This window comes from Syngnathus scovelli, chromosome 11 (genome assembly GCF_024217435.2).
Source record: "Syngnathus scovelli strain Florida chromosome 11, RoL_Ssco_1.2, whole genome shotgun sequence".
NCBI classification, from domain to species: Eukaryota; Metazoa; Chordata; class Actinopteri; order Syngnathiformes; family Syngnathidae; genus Syngnathus; species Syngnathus scovelli.
The window spans coordinates 11,492,354-11,519,859 of NC_090857.1; the positions used below are offsets into that span (position 1 = coordinate 11,492,354).

Sequence of the window (27,506 nt, forward strand, 5' to 3'; positions counted from 1 at the left end):
GCAGTGATCTTAATTATTATTATTATTATGATTGATCTATCCATTTTTTTTAAAATAGTATTTACTTGTCATAGTTTGGGTCATGGGTGAGCTGCAGCCTATCACAGCTGACCTTCAGCTATTTATCCATTGTTGGATTTTGTCCACAATTTAGGGAGCGCGTTATCTGCGCCTCACGGCAAAAGCCATTGCCAATCACCGGTTATCCAATTTACTCACCGCGTGCTCGTTTGATTTCTTCAGATTTAGGAAAATGCTAAGACACTGAAGCACAAATTAGACTTACACAGGTTGGTTGAGTTCAATCACAATTCTTGTTCAGAAAGCTCTGTTTTCAGCAAAGTACAATATAGCGCTGGGCCTTTCAAGAGCAGAAAGTCTCCATTCAGAAAAGGCAATGTTCAACGTTCTTTGATCAGCTTATATTCAGTTGCACATTGTGGGCCGAGATTGATGGGTGATGAGTCTTTGGGGTGGGGCAAGTTCGCCATGGGAGTAGGTGCTGGTTATGGGCGATTCGGTGTGTGTGGGGGCTGTTGTCTTCCATCCCGTCTTTCGGCCTTGGCGATCATCTTTGGCCGAGTCCTTGGCTGGCTCCCTCTGGCACCTGCTGGTTTTATCTCCACGTGACCTTCCTGTGAACATTCTTCTCCAATCTTGGACATACACTGTCGTACCTCATTCTTTCAATTTTGTCATTTTGTACGAAATTATGTTAGCTTTTGGCTGTGACATCATTAATCTATTGCTGTTCCCTGACTATGTAAAGTTTGTTCTTTTGATACTTCATGTCTTTGCTTACGTCATTATATTCTTAGTTTAATCATGCTTGCAACCGTATCTTTTCTTTGTTAGGCAAAATATTTCCCTCTGTGCAGAGCGTTCAGTAGTAATCAAAAACTGGCGTTTAGCATTAGTCAAAACATAAGATACAATCAAGTACTGAACGGTCAAGACGACTCTGGCCGTGTCCATGATTTAGAGAAAAACATCAGGCATGCATTACACAGTTCCTTAAGGGTCATTTAGGCAATATATCAAAAGACATTTGTTATTTCAAAGTGCTCAGAAATATATATCAGATCATAAAGTTTATAAAAACCTTTCTCATTACCACTTATCAAAAATGTCTAGTTCTGTCTTCTTTATTTATTTGGTGTGTAGGTATAATTATATGCTTAAAATGTTTCTTTTATTGATTTAATATGTGAATATACTTTTCTGCTTATGCATTTTATTCAATGAGGTTTGAGCATATCTGTTTTTGTAGCTAGGCAGGACCTTTTGTATTTCGACCCCATTCCTTCACCATCCATAAGCTTTTCTATATCATTTATCCTCATTAGGGTGGTGGCTGAGATATGATTTGATTCTAGCTGAATTTTGATAATGGAAGTGGGGCCAAATAATCAAGGGGATTAATATTATCCATCAATATTAGTCTACATCTATCTGTCCATTGTAAATATTTCATTTAAATTCCCCCCTGGAGTCAAAGCAACCATTCCACTTCACCTGTAAGGATTTTTCTCAACTAATTTACATTTTATGCTAAGTCCCATTGCATGGTGTTGTTTTTCTCCTCCCTCGAGGCCCTTTTATAATCCAAATTAACTCACATCACGGTTCAATGACTACAACAAAAGAGCAGACATGTTCCCAATGCTAAATATGAAAATTCTAGCCTACAGGGCTATTTCTTCGAGTACTCCACCAGCAATATACCCCCGGCTAACCACCTAAACGGCATCCAGAAATGAGCGATTCGCTTATTATTTTCTGATAGCTTTTAATGGACGCTGCATTATTCATTACTAGTCAGATGTGGTCATCGGCAGGGTTCCCCAAGGATGGCAAGAGGCATGCATCTTCCTTTGACTCATGCATGGTTGCGGATGGATCATTCCAAGATCACAGGACCACAAGCTCACGCTGTTTAAATTTCACATAGAGCAGTTTGCACTTTTTGCGTTATAAATTGCCTGCATTAGTCACCGCTGCTGTGCAGATTTAATTCATGGTGGAGTACAAATGATGCTTTTCTTAAAGAAGACACAACATGTATTTTTAAAAGTACTTTTAATTTTTTATTTAATTTTTATATTATGCTACTTTTATCTAAATTCGGCTCTTTAACTCACATCAACATAGTTCCTTAGCACCAAGAGACCACAAGATGGTGACAAAGAAATATTTTTTACCTTAGAACAAAAAACAACAAATAGATGTTTCTTGGCTGACTTTACACATCTATTTTACATTTATCATAGACTGAATTAATCTAGTGAATATACGGCGTGGAATGAAAGAGTAAAAAGTGGAGCCATTAGCCGTTCGATATTGTAGATGCTTTACAGTGTGTCGGCATCCAATATGGAGTCCCTCCCTCTCATGGGCCACCTTAGCTTGTAATCAAGTGGGAAGTATAGGGAGCCATTCATTTTCTTCTTTGGTAAATAACTTTTTCTTGTCTTGTCACGCTCAACTGAATGCCTTCTAATTATTCTCTCCACTATCCTCTTCTATCCATATGGTTGCTAATATTAAGCTCATTTTCCGGTGTGAAAAGTTAATGACAAATTCTTGTGTTCTTGTCCGTTCCCTAACTAATTTCCCGTCTTCATGAATTATGCAGCATTTTCTTTGCTCTGATGGACTCGTTTCTCTTGTCAGTGGGGAAAAAAAAGCTAATATGAGATAACAACAAATTATCTTTGCAAGCTGACTTTTAAGTGGTGAATCCTCGAAAGGATCATCAAACTGACACCACGCTCCACCGCATTAAATGCCAAAGGCAAAAAAGATTGGCAATTTTCTGTCTAGTAGGAGTTGAACAACCAAAGATATTTTTGTAGCTGACTAAAACAGGAGAAAAGTTGAGCCAAAGATTCCGAGAGTAATCAACACCAGTTTTTTCCCCCCCTCTCAGCACCATGCATCATCACTACTACAAACCCGAAGGCTGTTTGCCAGTCAACTGTGCTTCGTTGGAGCTCTCAGATTAGTGAGAAAAAAACAAAATGTGCTCCTAATACATTTTGACTCTCTGTTGTAATGAGGACAACTGAGTGCTACTTCTTCTACTGATTAATACGAAGGGTTACCAGTTTGACTCACAGATTTCATACAGAAATTACTTTTAATGGTATATTTTGATTATGTTATGATTAATAATAAATTATAGTAATTTATGTGAAGAGCATAATCACGTTGAGTCATTCACTGCCATTAACAGCTATGGACGTCAAAGTTCCATTTGGGCTGGCGGTGAATGAGAGAATGATATATATATTTTTTTACAATAATTAGGAAACATATAAATGCAACACTTGTTTTTTCTATGAACATCTGCTGGTTTACGTTCTTAGAAAGTCACAATGTCCCAGGATTGCAGCCACTGTCAACTCATAAGGCCCTTTGGTAACTTTAAAGTAGAACTTGTGCAGCACAAAGTTTTCCAAGGAGAGCAGACACGCACACAAACGACGACTAACGGAGCAAAGCAGGAGTCAGTCAAGGAGACAAGCCGCTGAACTTAAATGGCGGCCTCCTCATCTGCCTCACCATGTGTGGGTGGCTTAATCTTTTTATCTGGCATAGCTCAGCCTTTCAAATATTTAGCAATACGTCTTGAGAGAAGTGGAAAGAGCTTTGTGTCGAAACATTCCTCCCACGGTAAACTGGTCCATCTTGATAAAAAATTAATTTCAATCCAACATTTTTGCATACTGTTATTAGTGAATTTTGTTGAGTCCCTATAGTTTTGTCACTCAATTAGTGCCAAGCTAAGATATTTTCCATACCTGCATTATATTGTTGTCCCTTGTGTTTGTGCATATGCTTACTCTAAGTTGCATTTTAGTCTCGGGTAATTTGTCACCCGTTTCAAATGACACGTTGGCCTTTCCTTAGAAGGTGACCTTTTGTGGCTGAAGATGGAAAATACATGACTTGTAAACAGATTTCATTTGCTGAGTTACTTCCATACCATAATATGCATTTTAACTTAAGACAGTGAGCTATAGATTTAGACCAATCGATGACTCGACTTTTTGAATTTGAAATCCTCACAATTCCGAGAGTCAACAATATTCTCTAATTTCTGCCGACCTCCAAAGCAGACTCTGTGTTGAATCAAAATAAAACATTAAAACAGTTCAGGCAGCAGGAGATTCTCAATGTACTGAACCCACGACAAAGATATGGTCAAGTACTTTGTAAGGTGCTTAACTGAAATCATGACCAATATTATGGGTTATTCATTTGTCCCTAATTCCTTAAAGTACAGCAAAATGCAATTGAAATAAGACTTGCTCAAGTGCTGGACCTGTTCCACTTCTCTCTTTTTAAGCACCTTTCTCCCGCTTGATAAATCCTTAGCCGCTCTTATTTTCTTTTTGGCAGCGACATGTTCTTTAATTGTATTGATTATTCCTCTCACATGGGACTCGAAAATGGCTTCAGTGCGATTATGCAAAAAGAATAAAACGATCAGGCTGTGGTTTTTGAAACCTCCAGTCGAGGGAAAATGTGATCTTATTAATTCCAGAGGCATATTAACACATTGAATTCATTTCTGAGAAAATATTACACGGCTCTTTCTTGTGTCTGACACCGCTTTCTCAAACGTCTCATGTTTCATGTTAGGCGCTTTATATTTCATGGCTTATGTTTAAGATCATCAAAAAAATCCAAACATCAGAGACAGATAATCCGAGTAAACATAAAACACTTTCTACATGGTTGAATTTATTTTTTTGAAATGTTTTTTTAATTTAATTTCATTTTCACTAACCATAACCCAAGCCTGATTAACTCCAGATATGTTCAAGCCCAAACCGGTTCTAACCAGTCTGACAAAATGAAACTGGCAAAAGAATGCAACAAAATATCATGAACCAAAGGAAGAAAGCAGATGACAAAGTGATTGACATCTCAACCTGGAAAGGGTTATAGTCATTCCTAACGCTTCAGGACAACACAAATTGAAAAATCACAAAACCAGACTGAGACAGCCTACAGAAATTACCCCAAGACAGAGCACTGTAGGGATTCTTCCAGGAGGTCACCAGGGAACCAAGGACAATGTCAAAAGAATTTCTTCGTCTCAGTTAGCGTGTGTGTCTATGAGTCAAAAATGAGGACAAGACTGGGCAAAAATGATCTCCATGGCAAAGTTCCAAAGCTGATTCCCTATGAGTCCAGCGTGTACCTCACCAAAAGTCATCTTAGATTAATTGGAAGATTCAGAATTGTATTCCAGAGTTAAATGTCAATATGAAAGGTCGCCCTTTGATTGGATAGATTTATTTGAGGCAGATGAAGCGAGGTTATTTTTCGCAGTATTTGTAAACAGATCATTATCATCTTTATAAAGGGAGTCTTTGGGATACTACAGATCTCATTAGATTGAACTTGTGGAGCAAATGTTGCTGTTGTAAGGAAAAGTGTTTTCCTCCCTCCGTCTCCTCCCTGCCTTTGTCACAAGCATCAAATCCCTTTATGCAACGCGGCAGCTGTAAAGTGGGAGGTCATTGTGTTATTCTGCTCCCACTCTATGTCTAACTCATTCAGCTGAGTAGAACAATTTTTTTTTTTCCGCTCCACTAATGATTGGTGTCAGCGTTTCTTCGGGAAATTTTATAGATTAGTCCCAACTCGATACAATGCAAAGAGTCTTTGTCTTTATCAAGACAAACACATTCCATTTTGATGTGTTAATTTAACTGTTTAATAGTGCAGCTGGAGAGAAGGAATTTATATTTATTGTGTGGAACCTCAACGGCAGGAAGTGTCATGCAACTGGAGCAGTTCAGTTGCTCTTCAGGGAACGGCGGGCCATGTTGAAAGGATGGCAAACACAACCTTATAGTTTCAGGGATTATGGGGAAAGAAATGATTAGTGACACTAAAGAACAAACAGAATTGAGAGAGGCCCTTATTGAACGTTTGCCGGAATTAATAGGAAAATAGCACTGCATAGTGTTAGCACAATTGTATTTTTTTTGCTTAACATGTTTCATGCCCATTATTCATTAACATGTCTTAATCCTGTTATGCTCCCTCAACTGATGCAAAATTGAAGTTTTGTGAGACATACGTAGCGAAACAGGCAAAAATATGTTATAAAAAAAGCTCCTTCACATTAACTTATTAGTTATATTGGTGTTGTAAATTTAGTATTTGCTGGCTTGACTCAGAATTGTCACTTCAACATAAATCAATACCAGGCCGCTGGCCGTTGTTATCGTAAACAAGACAAATGTTTCTTGTGACAGATTTGATAAAGAGTATTTATGATTGAAAAGTCTAAATATTACCGTAATCATTAATCACAATTGAAACCCGGCTGCCACAAGCTGCTTTTTGTCAACTATATAGCAGAAAAAAAAAGACTGAAAAGCAGCAGCTCTCCTCTCCAGTAATACTGTGAGAGATTAACTTGTGCGCTTTATCGCAAATGATGTAATCGTGGCCCACAGCGTCCCTGCGGATCATATGGCCTTTTTAGAAAGCACATAGAAAAGCGTCTCTATATGGTGGATTATGTAACACTGAAAAAGATGGAACAGCCGGGGAGGTACAGTACATGCCTTCACGAATCCACACTCGATGAGCGTCAGCAAAATATTATTATTTAATTGTTGGGATTACATTGGGGATTTAAGAGCTTTGCATTAACAATGAGGGGAACATTCCTCATTAACACCCAAGATGAAAGTCATTTTTCTTCTATAGCCTTTCTCTGACACTCCCTACTCGTAATAATCAGTATGCCAGGAGAATGCCGTATAAATATATAAATATTTACCAGTCTATACTGTTCATCACGTGTTCACATCTGCGTTACTCATCCTCTGGTTGAAGGCTATGGCGTTTGCCTGTGTTACCTCCCTGAGTCATAAAACGTGACTGGATACGTGCAGATAGAAATTTACAAACCCTCAGTTTGTAAGTTTATCAGTCAGTCAGAATATATATTTAGTCAGGTTAAAAATTACTGCGTCAATTTACTAGTTAGGCAGCCAATCGGTGACTTTCTCGTTTGACTTTCTCGTTTGTTGCTTAGTTAATTAATTTAGTTGACTAGTCACTAATTAACTAACTAACTAAGTAACTAACTAACTGACAGACTGACTGACTGACTGACTGACTGACTAACTGACTGACTAACTAACTAACTACAAAAAAACACATGTATTACTTCCTGTAGCTTTGACACGGCTTAGTTCTTCTGCAGGGAAATTACATTTAGCGTTTTCTATCTCAGAATCCTTAGTACCTAAAATGGAAAGAAATAAGCTGAAAAAAAAATTGATGAATAGATTTATATTTTCAGTTTACAATATGAGTGGCTTTTGACTGACCAAGAGACCCATTGTGGTTGCTTCCTTCACTTCATCTGTCGTTATTTTATCTGCATGCGTTTTCCCTCCTTGCAATACCATTTGTCCTCCGCGCTTGACTTGGCTTGGCAAGTCCTTGAACGCCGCCTCTAATGGCTTCACCTCCATGCCTTCTCACTCTGTGTGGACTCACAATTCACAGCAATAATAAAAATAAAAAAAAAGACACACAAGTGATGCATTTGTGCGTGGACGCCACAGGATCCATCCTCTGTAAATCGTGTCTACTGTGCACAGAGGAGATATTTACTCTTATGTGCTGGCAGCTTTTATAGAAGCATCTCGTATTGATGGCGGCTGATGATGAGGGGGGTTGGCTGACCTTTACTTTTTCAAACACAGCGGTTTTCTTTTACAGGGAAGGTGCTACGTGTTTGACCAGGTGTTCCCCACAAATTCCACCCAGGAGCAGGTTTACAACACTTGTGCCAAGCAAATTGTCAAAGGTGAGTGAGTCCCCAAACTGCCGCTTGGTTTCCTTTTCTTCTAAATATTCATTTTTCCTTAATTACAATGGCAGAACATGATTGCTCACAGTGGATAGTATTGTAATTTTATTTCATTTTTCAATTTAACAAGGGAGATTGACAGCTTCATGGTTGCTCCGCTGAGCGGCAGAAACCTTTCAAGGGCTGCGGATATTAACAGCTTCTTTCAGATGGATGTGAGAAAAACAATTTCAGTGATACACACGTTTGAAAAAGCACACAGCGTTGATCACGTTGAGCTATTATCCATGACAGTCTTTCATCTGTCACCTATCCCCAACAACCTGCATCTCTTATTCTCCACCTTCAGGCTCACACTTTTTGTGCCACGTTTGCATCAAGTGGGGCACTCCATTTAAGTAGACAGAGCATGCAAAGGGGTTCATTTGTCAAGTTATATAAATTTGACGGTCTTTCGGGGAGGATAGAATGACAAGGCAAACATAATTGAGCATAAAAATGGAAAACGTGAGATAAAGGATTAATGCACTGTCGTGTTTGAGGAGTGGCAGGCCAGTGAGAGAGTGAGAGTCACTTAATTGGTTATTTTGTCCGCTATCTAAAATTGAGATTTTTCTTCTTTTTTCCTTCTTCTTGTTAGCGGTTTGAGGCATGCCACTGTGTGTTGCTAATTGCTATTATATACATTTTAGACAGGCAGATGGTTGGTTTTCACTGCTGTATACATGCAGGCAGGTCATGCTGGGAGTCCTTGTTTAACACCACATGTGCTGTTTTTATCAGGCACTATCAAATAATTGCCTCGTGCATGAAGGGTCAGGTGCTTTGGAATGTCAAACCAGGCTTAATCCAGATTTGATCAAGATTTGAACAGCACTATATTAAAAAAAAAAAAAAAAAAAAAAAATCCAGATGGGGCTTGTATTGGCTCTCATCACATTTTGGGTTAATCCTTTGATGCTTGCTGATCTGAACTTGTTCCAACTTTTTTTTTCTCTCACCGCTGTTCCCCCACGTATAGTTTTTCCACTTTCATGCATCTCTGATTTCCCTTTCTTAGATGTACTGGGCGGGTACAATGGGACCATCTTCGCCTACGGCCAGACGGCCTCGGGAAAGACTCACACTATGGAGGTACAGTAGCGTCACATCAATAATTCAAAAGATACATCCTTAGGAGGAGCAAATAGAAGATTTTTTTTTTTTTAATGACTAAAGCTGACTGACTGTAAAGCTGCTTTTCAATGCATTCTTGCCTGGGCACTCTGCAGGGAACCACTTTTCCAGTCCCCATGGGGAGCAACTTAAAAGACCTCCGACCCCCTTCCACCGCCTCTTCACTTACACTTCATGTCTTGCAGGGCAACCTTCATGACCCCCAGGGGATGGGCATCATCCCCCGGATTGCAGAAGACATTTTCGAACACATATTTGCCATGGACGAGAACCTGGAATTCCACATCAAGGTTGGTTTCTACTTGATGGACCTTTCTCGCAAACAGTACAACCTGTGATGTCATAATCTGGCTATGAGGTAGTCAGCCAAGCACCGCAAATTTTTTTTTTGTTTTTGTATTTGCAGGTGTCCTACTTTGAGATCTACATGGATAAAATTCGGGACCTGCTAGACGGTGCGTGCTCAGATTTAAAAAAAAATTTTTTCAGTTTTTATTCTTGTCATTCTAAAACATTTATTAACTATACAGGCATAAAAATAGGCATTTTCAGCCATCTATTTGTCTTTGCCATTACAAATTTTGAGTGAGCTGGAACCCATCTGTTGAATTTTGGCTCAGAAAGCGGAATTCACGCTGAAGTGATAAGCAGTCCATCGCAGGGCGCAAACAACCATTGACACTCTCATTTACACATGAGGGCAATTCAGAAAAGTCAATACCAGCTGACATTTGGTGAAAGAAACAGGCTAAATCTTGGACTGATCACCAGTCAATCACATTCATGCTTTCTTCCTACGCCATCAAACTCCTCCGTCTTCTAAAATGTGCACATTCAGTTTTTTGAAGACTTTAATTGTGCATTCGTAGAAATAAAATAACAGTTAACCTCTTGTGATTTGCACTCCGACAAAAATAGGTAATAGGAAGAGGAGCCACACTCTCACCAACACCACACTCAGAATTCGACTCACTGATGCAACGCAGAGCAAACTGCTACCACAATAGACAACAACCACAACAAACATTTTGTTCAGTTAACACAATAGGCACCAGAGGAATGCAACGCAATGACCTTGCATTCTCTCGCCTCGCTTCTCCGCAGTGACCAAAACCAATCTGTCAGTGCATGAAGACAAATACAGAGTCCCGTATGTGAAGGTGAGTCATCCTGCACTCACTCAAATGTGCTTTGATTTGTCCCTCTTTTATCACACAGATGTAGAATACTCTCTTGTGCAAAAGTCAGATTCCCAAAACGTATTCCCTTGTCTTGCCTTCAATAAGTTCCAAATATTATATTACATTCCTTCTTCCCCAAGGGTTGCACTGAGCGCTTTGTCACCAGTCCAGATGAAGTGATGGATGTGATAGATGAGGGAAAAGTCAACCGTCATGTCGCCGTCACAAGTGAGTTTCTCCGTTACGTGCCGTAAATGTTCAATTAAAGCAGTGAAATGACGTGACGGCCAACTTGTGTCATTCCTCAGATATGAATGAGCACAGTTCGCGCAGTCACAGCATCTTCCTGATCAACATCAAGCAGGAGAACGTGGAGACGGAGCAGAAGCTCAGCGGGAAGCTCTACCTGGTGGACCTGGCTGGGAGTGAGAAGGTAAGACATGCGGACATCGCTTAAGCATCCATGAAGAGGGGACAAATGTGAAATGAGGGATATTTCTTCATTTATTTATTAATTTTTATTTTATTTTGTATATTTTTATTTATGTCTTGTTTTTTATTTTCTTATTTTTTTATTGATACTATTTTATCCCATGTTGAATGAGTCAGCCTATAGAAATGAACAGTTTCCCAAAACACAATGATTTCACCTCCACGCTTGATGTGCTTTTTACACATGAGCGGGAATTGAAAATGTAAAAGTATTTCTCTCAATAAAATGCACAGCGTTCAAACTGCATGTCTATTACCATAATCAATAAACAACCATAAAAATTCATAATTCAAAATTCAGCAAGGACTCAATGAATACATTATTCCCCTAGTGTAAATTGCTTGAATATGATATAAAATGACTTGCTTGCTTAGTATTTGATGTCATTTATATCCAAGTGCAAATAAGAAAACATGCTTTGGGATTTTTGTCGTGTAAATCATTTGCAAGATGTTGCCTCAGTGGCACCGCAGGTCGTTCTGCATGTGTTGGCATCAAAGCACAGACAAACAACATCGCTGAACTTCAACCTCGAAAAGGCAGAGAATCTGTCAAAAAGATTACAAATGACAACATTCGCTCACATTCATACGCTGAGGACAGACTGACTCTTATTTTCAGTGGGGATCTGCTAATGCCTCCCTGTGATGCAATATCATGTTCAGTCTTTTAGCATTCCAATCGGTTTCTCTGTTGGAGACAAAACGACTTCTTTTTGGAGGGGAATTAGATTTTTTTTCAAACCCCAAAAGAAACATTTCTTACTGCTCGAAAAGTAATCATAAGGAAAGGAATTTTGAATAAGCTCCTATGTAGCAAATAAGTGCTGACCCTGCGTTCCCTCTGCAAATGTAAACATTAAATAATTTATCTGCATTTACAGAAAGCTGCTGGTCTACCTCGTTATCTGGCAAAATAAGTGTCTCATTAAGTGTATCCAATTGGCATAAAGAGAGGCTTCATTCGCAATTAAAAATAAACCCAGAAAAATATGTCATGCACAAACACACTGAAAAACTGCTTGGCATATTATTAAAATGTGATTAAATGTGTTGTGGTGGCACCAGATTCTTTAGTAATTAATGGAAAATAAGATTTATGATTAATTTTTTGTCTGAAATGTATCCGAAACTATGTAACCCGTTAAATGAAAGATGTTACCTACTCTGTATTTTCGTCAGGTCAGCAAGACGGGCGCCGAGGGAGCCGTGCTGGACGAAGCCAAGAACATCAACAAGTCTTTGTCGGCCCTTGGCAACGTCATCTCGGCTTTGGCTGAAGGAACGGTACGTCTGGAGAACTCATCTTTCTGTAACTGTATTTTACTTTTGACCATTATTTGCTGAATATTTTTTTGTGGTGATTTTTTTTGTTAGAAATTTGACAACTACTGCATTAGTCCAAACCGAGATGTTAATATGTTAAATTTCTGTTTCCTCACCTCCAGTGAGTATAGAAAATTCAAAATAGAAATTCTCATCGTACAAAAAAAAATGTCTTAAAAAATACATGCATATGTAAAATAATGACGCTTTTGTCACAATGTAAAAATCCATATCCTGATGCATGGAATAAAACAGTAAAAAATAAAATAAAATAAAATAATGGATGTTAGCACAAAATGTCCCTTTGGCTTTCTTATACCGAATCCTCTCTATTCATTCCCTCCCGTCTGTGCAGAAGTCCCACGTGCCGTACCGTGACAGCAAAATGACGCGCATCTTACAGGACTCACTGGGGGGCAACTGTCGCACCACCATGTTTATCTGCTGCTCCCCCTCCAGCTACAACGACGTTGAGACCAGGTCCACGCTCATGTTTGGCCAAAGGTGATAAAAAAGAAACAAGCGGCAGCTCTGCCACTTCTCGCTCGGCTTGACATAGCGCCCGTGTGATTGCCTCCAAAGCTTTTGAAAATGCTAATCATCAGAACGTGTCCCAGTTTCTAAAGACAGGTCCTCCGTCTTCACCCTGCTTGTTGTATGACTAATGTCCCTGAGAAGTTGAGAATGTCGTGCAGCCTTTGCTTTTGTGATCACATTATTTTAATAACTTGTGGGCTCACTCAACACCGGCACACTCATGCGGCACAGGCTTGACTTGTCAAGTCTAAGTCTGAGTCATGTTTGGCTAAGCGAGTCGCAAATCCTAAAACTGTCTTCACATGCAGACACTTACATTCCAGACATGTTCTCTCATCTATCTTTGCACCTGCGTCGTTAATTTAAAGAATCCGGTGCACAATTTATGTGGTGTGGAATGTTTAAAAGAGTCAATCCCATCCATTTTGAATTCCTTAAAGGAGAAAATTAACACAGTTCCCTGCCATCTTATTACGTCTCTGACCTTCTTCAGTCAATATGAACAAGGTCTGAGGATTTTATGACAAGATTACTAAATAACAGCTTCTCAAGCAACCCATTTTGGCTAAAGCTAAAAGCAAGTCCCCATAAACTCAAACTAAAATCTTATTTGTATTTTCACTCGTGGATGCAGCACTTCATCACCAAAATGTTATAGATTGCGTGCCAATCTAAGCATGAAGAAAAGATTTACATGGTCATTTAATTTCAGGCACACTGGAGCCCCAACTGTTTGCATACAAACATTAAAAAGTCAATACCATGATAGTTGCCCTTTATCTGCAAGTGTCTCCTATTCTTGCTCTTACAAATTAGCGGTTTATTAATGAGTGAATGTTGAACTGGCTGTTAAACATTCGTGCAGCCGACTTTTTTTTTTGTTCTCTTCTCGGCATGCACCGTCAAACACGGTGGGCAGAAAGCCGTTTTGCATGCTAATTAATGCCACGCTAGCTCATTTTAATTGAACGGCTCAAGCTGGAATAGCCTTGCTCTTCTGGTTTCCTCTGATCTTCTCTCCTCTCTATCCACTTTTGCCCTGATTTTTTTTTTTTTTTTACTCTACCCATCCATCCAATTAGGGCAAAAACTATCCGAAACACAGTGACGGTGAACCTTGAGCTCACCGCCGAGCAGTGGAAGAGGAAGTACGAGAAGGAGAAGGAGAAGAACAGGTCACTGAAGGAGACCGTGCACAGACTGGAAGCGGAGTTAAACTGCTGGCGGAATGGTAATATTGGACTCATCTAAAAAGCACCACTCATCACTCATTAAATGCAAAAGACTGAAAATTGTGTGCCCGTACGATATAATACATTAATGTAGCTCATTTCACATCATGTTCCGTAGGGATCGTCTTGGTTTTGAGAATGGTCACTATGACAAAAAAACTTTTATTCAATATCATTGTGTTCCTTTTAAGTACAGCAGTATTGAATTAAATTCACCAAAACGCACGTTCCGAAAAATCTTTGGGGGGTCGGATGGAACAGATTAATGGGATTTCCTTTCATTTCAATGGGCAAAGAAGATTTGAGATGCAAATTTTTTTTTTCTCAAGGCATCACTGTGATTCATAAAACTGCAAGAGTACACATTAAAGCACCTAATGAATCTAGTTGCTTTCTTTTACAACAAGCAGTCTAGTAAATTTGCAAAGCATATAAAAACGGTGATCAAGAAAATTTATTAGAGTGTCTGTCACAAAAAAAACAAACAGAAACACCATCCGTCCAACATCATCAAGCACTACTGCAGACTCGTTCAATGATAGCAAACGTGCAATGTTTTACTACCTCAAACAGGAGTGAACTCTACCCTGCTTGAAATGTTGTATTCTTACAGTTACTTAATGAGATGTGTTTATACTTCACAGAGCTGTCGGGGTTAATCGCTACAGAAAAGCCAACGGCGTATCAACACGCACACAAGCATGCATACATAAACAGTCCAACTCAGTCTTTGCAGTTATTCATTTACAGACTCGCGTGCACACCTTTGACTTAAAATCAATGACAGTGTGGAAGGCTTCAGTGGTAGTTAGGTTGGCTCGACATGGGGGTTGTTCAATCAATCCGTTGCCTTCTTTCTCCACTTGAGCTGCTGTACACGTCGTATTTTTAATCATGGGAATGTTAATCACTGCCAATGAAAGATAATCGGCGGCAAATTAATTGTACGCAGTCATCGATACTGACGTGTGTGTCGATGTTATCATGAGTGTTTACAAGGTAATTATGCGAGTTGTTTTGCAAGTGGTGAGGAAGAGCCAAATCTCATTTTCTGTAAGTTAAAGTTAAAGTCCCAATGATCGTCACACACACATCTGGGTGTGGTGAAATTTGTCCTCTGCATTTAACCCATCCCTGTGTGATTTTGATCCATCCCCTGGGGGTGAGGGCAGCAGTCAGCAGCGCCGCACTCCGAAATCATTTGGTGATCTAACGCCCCATTTCAACCCCTTACACTGAGTACCAAGCAGGGAGGAAATGGGTCCCATTTTTATAGTCTTTGGTATGACCCCGGCCGGGGTTTAAACCCGCAACCTTTCAGTCTCAGGGCGGACACTCTAGCACTAGGCCACTGAGCTGGTAATGTTGTGTCCCAGGTGGCTTTGGTTGAGAAAAATTGGGTCAACCCTGGACTGGTTGCCAGTCAAGTAGCATTTGATTTTCTGTAGTGCATGTCAGTAATAGCCCAAAAAATATGCTTAAATAAGAGTACTCTTAAAAACAATAATACTGAAAAAAGTAGAAAACTACTTGAACAATTCAAATTTCTCCCCCAAATTACTTCAGCATATTTACCTCATTCACTGAATGACCCAGTTGAAATAGATGAGTGGACGTCTATAGTCATCATTGGCAGTGAATGATTTAAGAGAACAAATTGAGTAAATTTGGATTTTTGGTTACAAAAGCGTTTTTTGTGTGACCTTTATCTAAAACCAAACAATTTTAAAGAGCATACACTCAGTAAATGAAATTGTAAATGAATGAAAATAAATGTCACCAGCTTTCCTTGGCAGAAGTAATAAATCAACAAACCTACAGCATCTTTCTGTACATCCAATTCCTCTGCGTCCCTTCCAGAATAGGAACACTTTTAATCTCCTTAATGGATCATTTTGACAGCATATCTGGCTCCTCCCCACATAGACGTCATCTGTGTCTACATTTGACCTCCATCCTCAAGCGCGTCACCCAAAAAAGTCATCCGTCGACTTGTCGCCACCTTATTGATGATACCACCTTCTAGCGGACAGTGGGGGGGGGGCCGACCGGTGACAGGTGTCACCCGAGGCGTATTGTCATCGCTATCGATCGCTTTGAGCGCATCTCACACGGTGACTTGCGCATCGATCGTCCAGGTGGGACATCAGTCAACGCGCGTGCCTTGAAAGAAAGAACCGCTTAAAAGGTGGCCCCAATAGCAGAAATGAAACCTCTTAACGACAATGAAGACTCTCATGGGCCGTCTATCTATTTGTTTTTATTGTATGATGTGATTACCGTTGTGTGCTGCTACTGTCCACTTGGCTTCTGTCAAACAAACATGCCTTGCATCATGCCTTCAGGTGAGGTTGAAAGAGCCTCAGAGGGCGAAGACGAGGACGAGATAGTGACAGCGCCCGACTCCGAGGAGGCGGTGCTGGATATATGCAGCCCGTGTTCCCTGACCTCCTCCATCGTGGTGCACATTTCCGAGGAGGAGCGTCACAAGTATGAGGAGGAGATCCGGAAGCTCTACAAGCAGATGGATGACAAGGTGAGAATTTTATTTCAGGGGGTACCATTAAGCACCATCAACTGCATTAATGACTCTCACGGTATGCACGTATGAAGAATGCGTGTGCATTATTCATGTCAATCGTTTCACACGCGTGTCGACCTCTGCACCAGAGGAATTGAATGGAGTAAAGGGGATATAATGAGTATTAAGCTTGACATTTAGAACCTTAAAAGCTTTCACGTATCATGTGTGTGCATACATAATAAAACACATTTGACATTTATGTGACATATAAAGGAGGATTTACTTCTACATTAAAGAAAAATGCGAAAAAAAGTGTGCATTAATTACACAATAATAATATAGATGCATTTTGTGTTTCACCACTGAAGGATGCGGAGATTGACTACCAAAGTCAGATTGTGGAGAAGCTGAAGGAGGAGATGCTAAAGCAAGATGAGGTAAAACAAAGACAAACACTCACTCATGTCAAAAGTATGTAAATCCACACAATTATAAGTACATCATTTAATGTAGTTGCTTGAAAGTGGCTCTGGATGTTCCTTCATCCTCGCTGATCAAATTTAAAATGAGAGTCAATGGGAAAATAGTTTTGCTCCCCAAATAGGAAGTACGTTACAAAATGGGACAATAGATAAATGAAACAATTGTATGCAACATTATCTGTCCATCCATCCATCCATCCATCTTCTTCCGCTTATCCGGGGTCGGGTCGCGGGGGCAGCAGCTTTAGGAGGGACTCCCAGACTTCCCTCTCCCCAGCCACTTCATCCAGCTCATCCCGGGGGATCCCAAGGCGTTCCCAGGCCAGCTGAGAGACATAGTCTCTCCAGCGCGTCCTGGGTCGTCCCCGGGGTCTCCTACCGGTGGGACATGCCCGGAACACCTCCCCAGGGAGGCGTCCAGGAGGCATCCTGATAAGATGCCCGAGCCACCTCATCTGGCTCCTCTCAACGTGGAGGAGTAGCGACTCTACTCCGAGTCTCTCCCGGATGACCGAGCTTCTCACCCTATCTCTAAGGGAGAGCCCTGACATCCTGCGGAGAAAACTCATTTCGGCCGCTTGTATCCGAGATCTCGTTCTTTCGGTCACGACCCATAGCTCGTGACCATAGGTGAGGGTAGGAGCGTAAATCGACTGGTAAATTGAGAGCTTTGCCTTTTGGCTCAGCTCTCTCTTCACCACAACGGACCGGTACAGGGTCCGCATTACTGCCGACGCTGCACCGATCCGCCTGTCGATCTCATGCTCCATCCTCCCCTCACTCGTGAACAAGACTCCAAGATACTTGAACTCCTCCACTTGGGGCAGGATCTCATCCCCGATCCGGAGAGGGCATTCCACCCTTTTCCGGTCGAGGACCATGGACTCGGATTTGGAGGTGCTGACCCTCATCCCGACCGCTTCACACTCGGCTGCGAACCGTTCCAGCGAGAGCTGGAGATCACGGCCTGAAGAAGCCAACAGCACCACGTTATCTGCAAAAAGCAGGGACGCGATGCTGAGGTCCCCAAAACGCCTCGGCTGCGCCTAGAAATTCTGTCCATAAAAATTATGAACAGAATCGGTGACAAAGGGCAGCCTTGGCGGAGTCCAACCCTCACTGGGAACGAATCCGACTTACTGCCGGAAATGCGGACCAGACTCTGGCATCGGTGATACAGGGACCGAACCGCCCTTATCAGTTGGCTCGGCACCCCGTACTCCCGAAGCACCCTCCACAGAACCTCCCGAGGGACACGGTCGAACGCCTTCTCCAAGTCCACAAAACACATGTGGACTGGTTGGGCGAACTCCCATGCACCCTCGAGGATCCTGCCGAGGGTGTAGAGCTGGTCCACTGTTCCACGGCCAGGACGAAAGCCACACTGCTCCTCCTGAATCCGAGGTTCGACCTCCCGACGGACCCTCCTCTCCAGCACCTCTGAATAGACCTTACCAGGGAGGCTGAGGAGTGTGATTCCCCTGTAATTGGAACACACCCTCCGGTCCCCCTTCTTAAAGAGGGGAACCACCACCCCAGTCTGCCAATCCAGAGGCACTGTCCCCGATGTCCACGCAACGTTGTAGAGGCGTGTCAGCCATGACAGCCCCACAACATCCAGAGCCTTTAGGAACTCTGGGCGGATCTCATCCACCCCCGGGGCCTTGCCACCGAGGAGTTTTTTAACTACCTCAGTGACTTCGACCCCAGAGATTGGAGAATCCGCCTCAGAGTCTCCAGGCCCTGCTTCCTCAATGGAAGGCGTGTAGGTGGAATTGAGGAGGTCTTCGAAGTATTCTCCCCACCGACTCACGACGTCCCGAGTCGAGGTCAGCAGCACGCCATCCCCACTGTAAACAGTGTTGACGTTGCACTGCTTCCCCCTCCTGAGACGCCGGATGGTGGACCAGAATTTCCTCGAAGCCGTCCGAAAGTCATTCTCCATGGCCTCACCGAACTCCTCCCACGCCCGGGTTTTTGCCTCAGCAACCGCCGAAGCCGCGTTCCGCTTGGCCATCCGGTACCTGTCAGCTGCCTCCGGAGTCCCGCAGGCCAAAACGGCCCGATAGGACTCCTTCTTCAGCTTGACGGCATCCCTTACCGCCGGTGTCCACCAGCGGGTTCGGGGATTGCCGCCACGACAGGCACCAACGACCTTACGGCCACAGCTCCGGTCGGCCGCCTCAACAATGGAGGCGCGGAACATGGTCCACTCAGACTCAATGTCCCCCGCCTCCCCCGGGACGTGGGAAAAGCTCTGCCGGAGGTGGGAGTTGAAACTCTTCCTGACAGGAGATTCTGCCAGACGTTCCCAGCAGACCCTCACAGAGCGTTTGGGTCTGCCAGGTCGGACCGGCATCTTCCCCCACCATCGGAGCCAACCCACCACCAGGTGGTGATCAGTTGACAGCTCCGCCCCTCTCTTCACCCGAGTGTCCAAAACATGCGGCCGCAAATCCGATGACACGACTACAAAGTCGATCATCGAACTGCGGCCTAGGGTGTCCTGGTGCCAAGTGCACACATGGACACCCTTATGCTTGAACATGGTGTTCATTATTGAAAATCCATGTCGAGCACAGAAGTCCAACAATAGAACACCGCTCGGGATCAGATCGGGGGGGCCGTTCCTCCCAATCACGCCCTTCCAGGTCTCACTGTCATTGCCCACGTGAGCATTGAAGTCACCCAGTAGAACGATGGAGTCCCCAGAAGGAGCGCTCTCCAGCACTTCCTCCAGGGACCCCAAGAAGGGTGGGTACTCTGAGCTGCTGTTTGGTGCATAGACACAAACAACAGTCAGGACCCGTCCCCCCACCCGAAGGCGGAGGGAGGCTACCCTCTCGTTCACCGGGGTGAACCCCAATGTGCAGGCGCCCAGCCGGGGGGCAATAAGTATACCCACACCTGCTCGACGCCTCTCACCGTGGGCAACTCCAGAGTGGAAGAGAGTCCAGCCCCTCTCGAGAGGGCTTGTACCGGAACCCAAACTGTGCGTGGAGGCTAGTCCGACTATATCTAGTCGGAATTTTTCTGCCTCGCACACCAGCTCGGGCTCCTTCCCAGCCAGAGAGGTGACATTCCATGTCCCAAGAGCCAGCTTCTGCAGCCGGGGATCAGACCGCCAAGGTCCCTGCCTTTGGCTGCCGCCCAGCACACATTGCACCCGACCCCTTTGGCCCCTCCCACAGGTGGTGAGCCCATGGGAAGGGGGACCCACGTTTCCTTTTCGGGCTATGCCCGGCCGGGCCCCATGGGCGAAGGCCCGGCCACCAGACGCTCGCCTTCGAGCCCCGCCTCCAGGCCTGGCTCCAGAGGGAGGCCCCGGTGACCCGCGTCCGGGCGAGGGAAAACGTCCATTTATTTCAATCGTCATAAGGGGCTTCTGTGAGCCGTGCTTTGTCTGGCCCCTCACCTAGGACCCGTTTGCCATGGGTGACCCTACCAGGGGCATGAAGCCCCCGACAACATGGCTCCTAGGATCATAAGGGCACGCAAACCCTTCCACCACGATAAGGTGACGACTCACGGAGGGGAACATTATCTGTGTAATATTTTATTTATCATCTAAACTTTTTTACATTTTTTCCACCAATTTTATTTTTTTTCAATTTTCCAGCTTGTTCTGTGGAAAATTCATATTGAATTTTTATCAGTGTTTTTTTTAAATACTTTTTGGATTTACATTTTTCTGAGCGGATTGAGCAGTGGAGCGACACAAAGATTAGAAGAGTCACAAAAAGGCATAGTAGTGGACGTACTTGGAAATATATTGCACTTTATTTGCCATTCAGCTCCTTGTTAGAGAACAGCAAGTTGCTGAAATGGGCTTGAAATATTGGACAATCACAACTTTAGAGAAGGTCAAATTAAGTTTAAAAGAACAGCAAGTGCTCTGCGTCCAACGTTTTTCAAAATGGCAGTGCTTCACATTTTGCAGCTTTGACGAACACAAGCACAACTCATCCCTGCTTTGGCTGACTTACCGCCCACATTAACTTCAATTTACATCCATTGGGCCGCCAAACAAGCAATAAACTACTTCCCGGGAAGAGAAACACACGCGCATATGCATTCATTCAAAGGACTCTCGGCAGGGCTGTGGGAAAACAACACCAAATGTCTGTTTGCAGACTGTTAAATATCTGTTTGCATAAGCCTCACCATTGTTTGCCAGATACGCGATCAAACTTCTAATTACGCGTCATGAATGCTAGCAGATACGTATTGTGAATATCAAAAAGCTTTAACTATATGTTTCAATATAGCAAAGTATCCACTTATGCTTGTCTCACTGTGGTGTGTGTGCATTGTCGCCTAGTTCCTGGCATCCTTCAGGGCTGACGGTGAGAAGGTGCAGTCAGAGCTGAGCCGGCTGCAGTCAGAGAACGAGCGCTCCAAGACGGAGGTGAAAGAGGTTCTGCAGGCCCTGGAAGAACTGGCGGTCAACTATGACCAGAAGAGCCTGGAGGTGGAGGAGAAGAGCGGGCAGAATAAACTGCTGGCAGAGGAGCTTGCCAAAAAAATGGTGGGTGGATACTTCCCACTCACTCTATAGTGGGAGGAAATAAATTGAATGTTCCACCTACGCAAGCTTCGGGAGCCATTGTGAGAGTCTTCTGGGCATAAGGGTCAATAACTGTGTGGTTGATTTTTAGCTAACTAGTATGTCTTTGCGACTAAATGCAGGTGCAGTACTCAGTTGTAACCTGCAGAGGCGCTGTTGGTTCACCCTCTATTGTTTTTTCTGTAAATATTCTAACACTTAAAATAGTGTATATTATACTCATTCTCACACATAAATATGTAATGTTAGGAAATACAGTAATTAATCAATAGAATTTTCCCGTGCTCCAAAATGTTTATTAAAAATAAATCCGCGTCCAAAATACAACACTGTTTTGCAGTGGTTCAGTAACACCATATCACGCAGAGCTGTTTCTAAAAGCGTCTGCTCTTAAATTGGCTGTCATTCTGTTGTGCAGCGAGACATTGATGAAAATGCTCTCCCACTGAAACTCGTTCATCTTGTTGGAAAAGTTTTCTTGAAAAAGTGCAGCTCGAACTGTTCTTAATTTGACTTTTCTTTCGCTTATCTCTTCTCAACTCACCAAACGCAATTATGAACAATATCCAGCCATTAGTAGAAGAGCCTTTTCTGCCTTTATTTGCACGTAATGAGCAGTGATAGTCTCTCTCATGCCATTAGTGCTTAAATAGCACATCAATAAAGGGAAAAAGCTCACAATGTGACTTCTCCATTTGAAGCTGCTGACTGACTGATGGAAAAGAGTCACAGGCGGTCAGTCCTGACTATTATTCACATCATCCCTTTGAATACCTATTTGAGCTCCTTTTTATACATTTTGCAAAGGATGTCCTCGCCTCAGAATTGGGCGATAGAATCGGCCTGCCGCATGGCTTTTCTAACCTACCTTTATATCTATTGAAAGTGACACCCATACTGCATATCAGTGACAGCCACACGGCTCCAGTCTTAATGGACCCAATCTTACCAGCCTTTTTATTTTCTCACCCATTAGGCTTACAGTTATTTTTTAAGGTGTTCTCCATATGCTGTGTGTGATGTTATTTCATTTTACACCATCAAACTAGAGCTGGGACTCATATTAAATGTGTTTATTGCAATTAGAGGCTTAGTTAGGGAGATTTGAATTGAGTCTATATTTGACACATTTTGTTGCAGTCAATATTAATGAGATTGGTATCTGCACCTGTCGTTTTCACCTCAGTTGACACCATCTTGTTCTCACGGGGGCATCTTCTGATGTGGGCTGGCTCGCCATCACTCAGTGTCACTGCCGCTCTGGTGCACTTCCAGTCCGTACTGACACCACTATCGCTCACCTCATTCATCATCCTCGTAATCTTGCGTAACCTTTTTCATATAATAATCTCAATTTCAGTTAATTATCAATCCACTGAGTCATGTAGGAAAAAAAATCCTTATGGAGATGAAGTGGATGATGCTGTGTTTTAAGAGGTTGGTTAACATTACTGTAGATGGATGATGATGATGCTTTGGGATGTCGTACAAATTACAAAGTGGCAGAATAATTTCTTTAAATTCATTACTCCTGTCGTAAGTGATGCTCATCTCCAGATCAAATGACACGCCATCAATAAAAGGAATTCGAATGGCCCCGGTGAAGCGATGAACATCCTTTTCCCAGCAAGCTCTTGTCGTTTGTTGGGTCAAATCATTTGTTTATTTCCGTGTAATATAGTCCCGAGAGTATTGGCACTGCAGCCTTGATATTTCATCAAATACATGCAATTAGAGCAAGGCCAATCCACTGCATGCAGTCAGTTGCATATTTATAAATTCCTCTGTGTAGAATCACTAACATAAGTGCCGTACTGATGAGCTCAGGGAGGAGTTGAGATGATGTTGCGAATACCACTTGAGTTCCAGGCAGGACACGGCCTGCTGCAATATGGCAATGTAGCCTCCTTTATAGAGATTTGTTCATTCACTGCCAGAATACAATGCTTGTCTCTCTCTCAAGGTAGCAATGTTAGTTCTTTGAGAAATTTAAGGCCCCGGGCCTGTGCCGACCACACTGCTTACATCACTCGCTATCTTGCACGCTCGCCGTATCGATTTTCTATTTAGCGGTCGTAAACTTTAGCAGTTTGCATTTCTAGGAAGTGATAGCTCTTCATTTTAATCTCATTTTATGTTTCTTCCCTGGCAGGAAAGAAAAGGCCATTTTGTCGCTGTGAGCTCCTAAATCCCTATTTATCGGCACCAAAACTAGTTGAAACCATTTGTAGAGTCACACATTGTCACATGAGCTAGGCACAGTTTTGTTTGTCTTTCACGGCCACTGTGCTTTGTACCTCTCTATCCCCCACAGACTTGCCTAGTGGCATTGGAGGCGGAGCTTTCTCACATCCAGGAGGTGAGCCGCCACCAGCGGAAGCGCATCGCCGACGCCCTCAACGGGCTAATGAGGGACTTGAGCGAGTTTGGCGCCATCGTGGGTGCTCGAGACATCAGGCTGGTGAGATTGGACACACATGTGCATTGGAGGATGAAAGGAAAACACATAACACACGCATTTAAAATTCTCCAAAAATGGTTCATATTTATAGGTGCACTTTTCAAATATTCATCAACCTCATGCAGCTGTATCAAAGTTGCACACATTGAATTATTTACCATACTGGTCTTCCTTTTTCTATCATGTTACTCTGTGTACAGCAAACGTTTAAAGTCACAATATGTGCGAAGATGCAATTCATTCAATTTTATCGCTGTCTTGTGAAAATTGATTTTTATCTTTCCTCTACGGAGTATTTCAGACTGTCCATTAACTTCCTGACTTCAATCACCTTTGCTTGTGTGTACAGTCCACAGAGATCACCGGCATCATCGAGGAGGAGTTCACGCTCGCCCGCCTCTACATCAGCAAGATCAAGTCAGAGGTGAAGTCCATGGTGAAGCGCTGCCGCCACTTGGGAAGCCTTCAGGCCGAGTGCCAGCGCAAGATGGAGGAGACGGGCAGGGAAATGTCCTCCTGCCATCTCCTTGTCGCACAGGTGGGATGCGAGTAACGATTGCCACATAGCAACACACTGCAACATATTCCTACGTCTACTCTCAGATGAACTATTTTATAGTGAGAAAGTCACCGTTTATTAATTTAACTTACAATTACAGTAGTGTGAGATCATAGGTGTTAAACTCCAGGCCCGGGGGCCATATACGGCCCACCACATCATTTTATGTGGCCCGCGAAGACAAATTGTGCATCGACTTTGTGTCATTACTAAAATAACAAATTGTCTTCACAAAATTTAAATATTGCTTGCAATTTTTACTGCGATGCGGCCCGCGACAAAAATGAGTTTGACACCCCTGTCAGGTTAAATATGCGTAAATAACCCTCAAGGTGCTGGGTTATAGTTTGGGGTGGGGCATGCAAATGTTTGGCTAGCTACATTGGCAGCCCATGAACAAACATGCACGTGCATCAGTTTCCATATTTAATAGTCAGTTCATCTCTCAGCACAACGGGAGAACATAACGGCCTTGTGTGTCCAGCATAAGTTAATGCTTCATCACACTGAGTGTAAGCAAGCAGTCTTCGCCTGACTCCGGGCCAAAATAATTCTCCAAAGTGGCTAATGTGCGGGAAACGCTCCCGATAATTAGCTGCGGAGGCGTAACAAATACTCAAGTTGTGACAGGAGCAAAATATCTTCAAGTGGAAAAGGTTTGTCCGAAATAGGAGTCCATTTGCAAGTCTCGGTCGACGTTAATAATGGCCTACACTCTAAAAGACGCACTTCCATTTATCGCCAGGTACATTATCCTCTTAAGAATGTTGCCGCCTTCAAATAGATGTTTTGTAATCTCTGCAGTTGAGTAAATAGGCTGGTCATTATGCTGCTGCACTGTGCACACCTCGTCGAGCTTGTCATTGGATTCTGAAAAGAGTACACTTTACTGGACAAATGTATTCCTCATTCCTGTTCAAAATGGTAAACCATTGAGTGCTCACAGAAATGGAAAGAATCCATATTAAAGCACTTTACGGTGCTGGATGGTGTCCTTATGACGGACGGACGGGCACTGTATAGTGCATTGATGTATAATTGATGTATAAATGTAGAATTGTTACTTGCATAACCTACACCGAGTGGGTTAGTGCTCAACATGGTATGCATAAAAGGCGCATGACACCTGAATTGAAAATCTCCCGTCCTTTCCACCGTACAGAACATATTTGTTATCGTTACACTGACAGACTTTGAGAGTTTAATCATTTTCTGGGGGGGCGTCTCAAATTGTCCTGTTTCTTCCCAGCACGAGGCCAAGATCCGCTTGCTGACCGAGTACGCCCAGGACGTGGAACGCAAGAGGAGGCAGCTGGAAGAAAACTACGACTCCCTAGCGGAGGAGCTGACCCGAGTCCAAACTCAAGGTACAGCAGTGTTTTGACAAAGATGGTTGACTTTGGGTGATGATGGGTCTACCCTGCACTGGCCACCAATAAATCGCAGGATGCAACACTAACTAAATCCAAACTGGACTTTATTATAATTATTAAAGCCACATTTGTATTCAGTCCAGCTGTAATTAGTGCTCAATAAATAGGTGCGCCTCATACAGGATGCCAGTGAGGATGAAAAGTCACTTTTAAAGTAGAACACTGCAGCTCATTAGCCCCTGAATAGCAAATCTAATTAAACGCGAGGGCATTTCAACATTTACTTTTACACGTACTGTGTTTACACATCTTGCTTTACTTGCTGGCTCAGGATGACAGGTAAGAAATGAAAGAGCAAACACGTATTTAGCGAAGGAGGGTTCTATTGATATCTGTCGAGCAGATTTAAGATGTGATTAATCAGCACTGAACGCAAATCCAGTCCAGGCAGACGTCAGCAGAGAATAGACAGCACAATGTGTGACTTCTTTACTAGTCAATTAGATGACATGCATAAAGTCAACTTTATTTAAGTGTACATAGATAGCCCTTATTCACTGAAAAAAAGTCCCAAAGGGCTTCACATGCCCACAGTTGATGAACTTAATGATACCGTTGGGATAAAATGTAGGAGGCAATAAAAGTCAAGGAAATGAATAGAATGATGACGGGGGAAAAAAGCTGGACAGGTTGATGTGCCTTCAAGCAATTGTTCCTGAGGGCCTCCTTTCACAGAAACTCAACTGGTGGATTAGTTTGAGGAGCAGTCAAATCAAATCAATATGTTGGCTACTCCGCGACTAACAAATCAGTTTTCTTAATTGGCAGTTTTGCTGGAATTAGTTTATACGACAGAAATCTTTGAAGTTTTATTGTGCATTGGAACGATTCAGAAAATGGATGGATGGATGAATGGATGGACGGACGGATTACTGCTGAGTATTAGTGAGTGTATATGTGTGAATGTGTGTATGCGTGTGTGTGTGGGGGTATGTGTGAGACATAAAAATCCCAGAATCCCTCCCAGAACCATAAAGATAACACTGCATGGTGGGAAGGGGCGCCACTCAACAACCAGAAAATCCAATCATGTGCATGTGTCTTACAGAAACCGTGTCACACTTGACCAGCGAGGAGAATGGCTCCGCCCAGGGATGCCATGACATCCAGGTAACCATGACAACAACAAAAGAAATTAACCTTAAGCAGTGGCCATTTTTCACATCGCTATCAGCTAGCGACCGGCTGCCGGTGTTTATATTTGTGTGTGTGTGTGTGTGTGTGTGCGTGTGTGTGTGTGTGTGTGTGCGTGTGCGTGCGTGTGTGTGTGTGTGTGTGTGTGTGTGTGTGTGTGTTTTGCTCTACTCCAACTGCATGGGCTTTGTTTGTATTCCATCTGTGTTCTACGTATCGCTTCTGTGCACATCCAAATCGATTCGCTGTTTGTCCACTATTGTGTAAACAACACCACCTGTGTCATAAGTGCATACTGATTTATTTCCATCTTATCCAATTTTAAAAACGTTAGACTTCACACATGAATTAAAAACGAGTACCTGTGTGTAAGATGGATATCTTAGTAGCAAGAATGGCACTATGAGAGGCTGCATGGTGCCTCAGGGTAAGAAAGAGCAGTAGCAGACCTAAAACCCGCTAAAATCCTTTTACACTGCCTGTCAAACCAGATTTTTCCACCATCGTATTGCTCTTTTTTGTGTGAGACGTGATCACAGTGTGAAAA

At 42.8% G+C, this 27,506-nt stretch overlaps 1 protein-coding gene across 1 annotated transcript in view; it reads left to right on the forward strand.

The window, feature by feature from the left end:
- Positions 1-27,506, forward strand: part of kif5ab (kinesin family member 5A, b) — a 49,667-nt gene that overhangs the window by 8,290 nt on the left and 13,871 nt on the right. Inside the window, exons 2-18 of the mRNA XM_068652402.1 lie at positions 7,765-7,852; positions 8,916-8,989; positions 9,217-9,321; positions 9,438-9,486; positions 10,136-10,191; positions 10,353-10,440; positions 10,521-10,645; positions 11,887-11,991; positions 12,386-12,534; positions 13,650-13,798; positions 16,145-16,335; positions 16,692-16,760; positions 21,127-21,333; positions 23,687-23,833; positions 24,183-24,371; positions 25,642-25,759; positions 26,874-26,935. Coding sequence (XP_068508503.1) covers positions 7,765-7,852; positions 8,916-8,989; positions 9,217-9,321; positions 9,438-9,486; positions 10,136-10,191; positions 10,353-10,440; positions 10,521-10,645; positions 11,887-11,991; positions 12,386-12,534; positions 13,650-13,798; positions 16,145-16,335; positions 16,692-16,760; positions 21,127-21,333; positions 23,687-23,833; positions 24,183-24,371; positions 25,642-25,759; positions 26,874-26,935 — 1,971 coding nt within the window. The remainder of the gene's footprint in view (positions 1-7,764; positions 7,853-8,915; positions 8,990-9,216; positions 9,322-9,437; positions 9,487-10,135; positions 10,192-10,352; positions 10,441-10,520; positions 10,646-11,886; positions 11,992-12,385; positions 12,535-13,649; positions 13,799-16,144; positions 16,336-16,691; positions 16,761-21,126; positions 21,334-23,686; positions 23,834-24,182; positions 24,372-25,641; positions 25,760-26,873; positions 26,936-27,506) is intronic.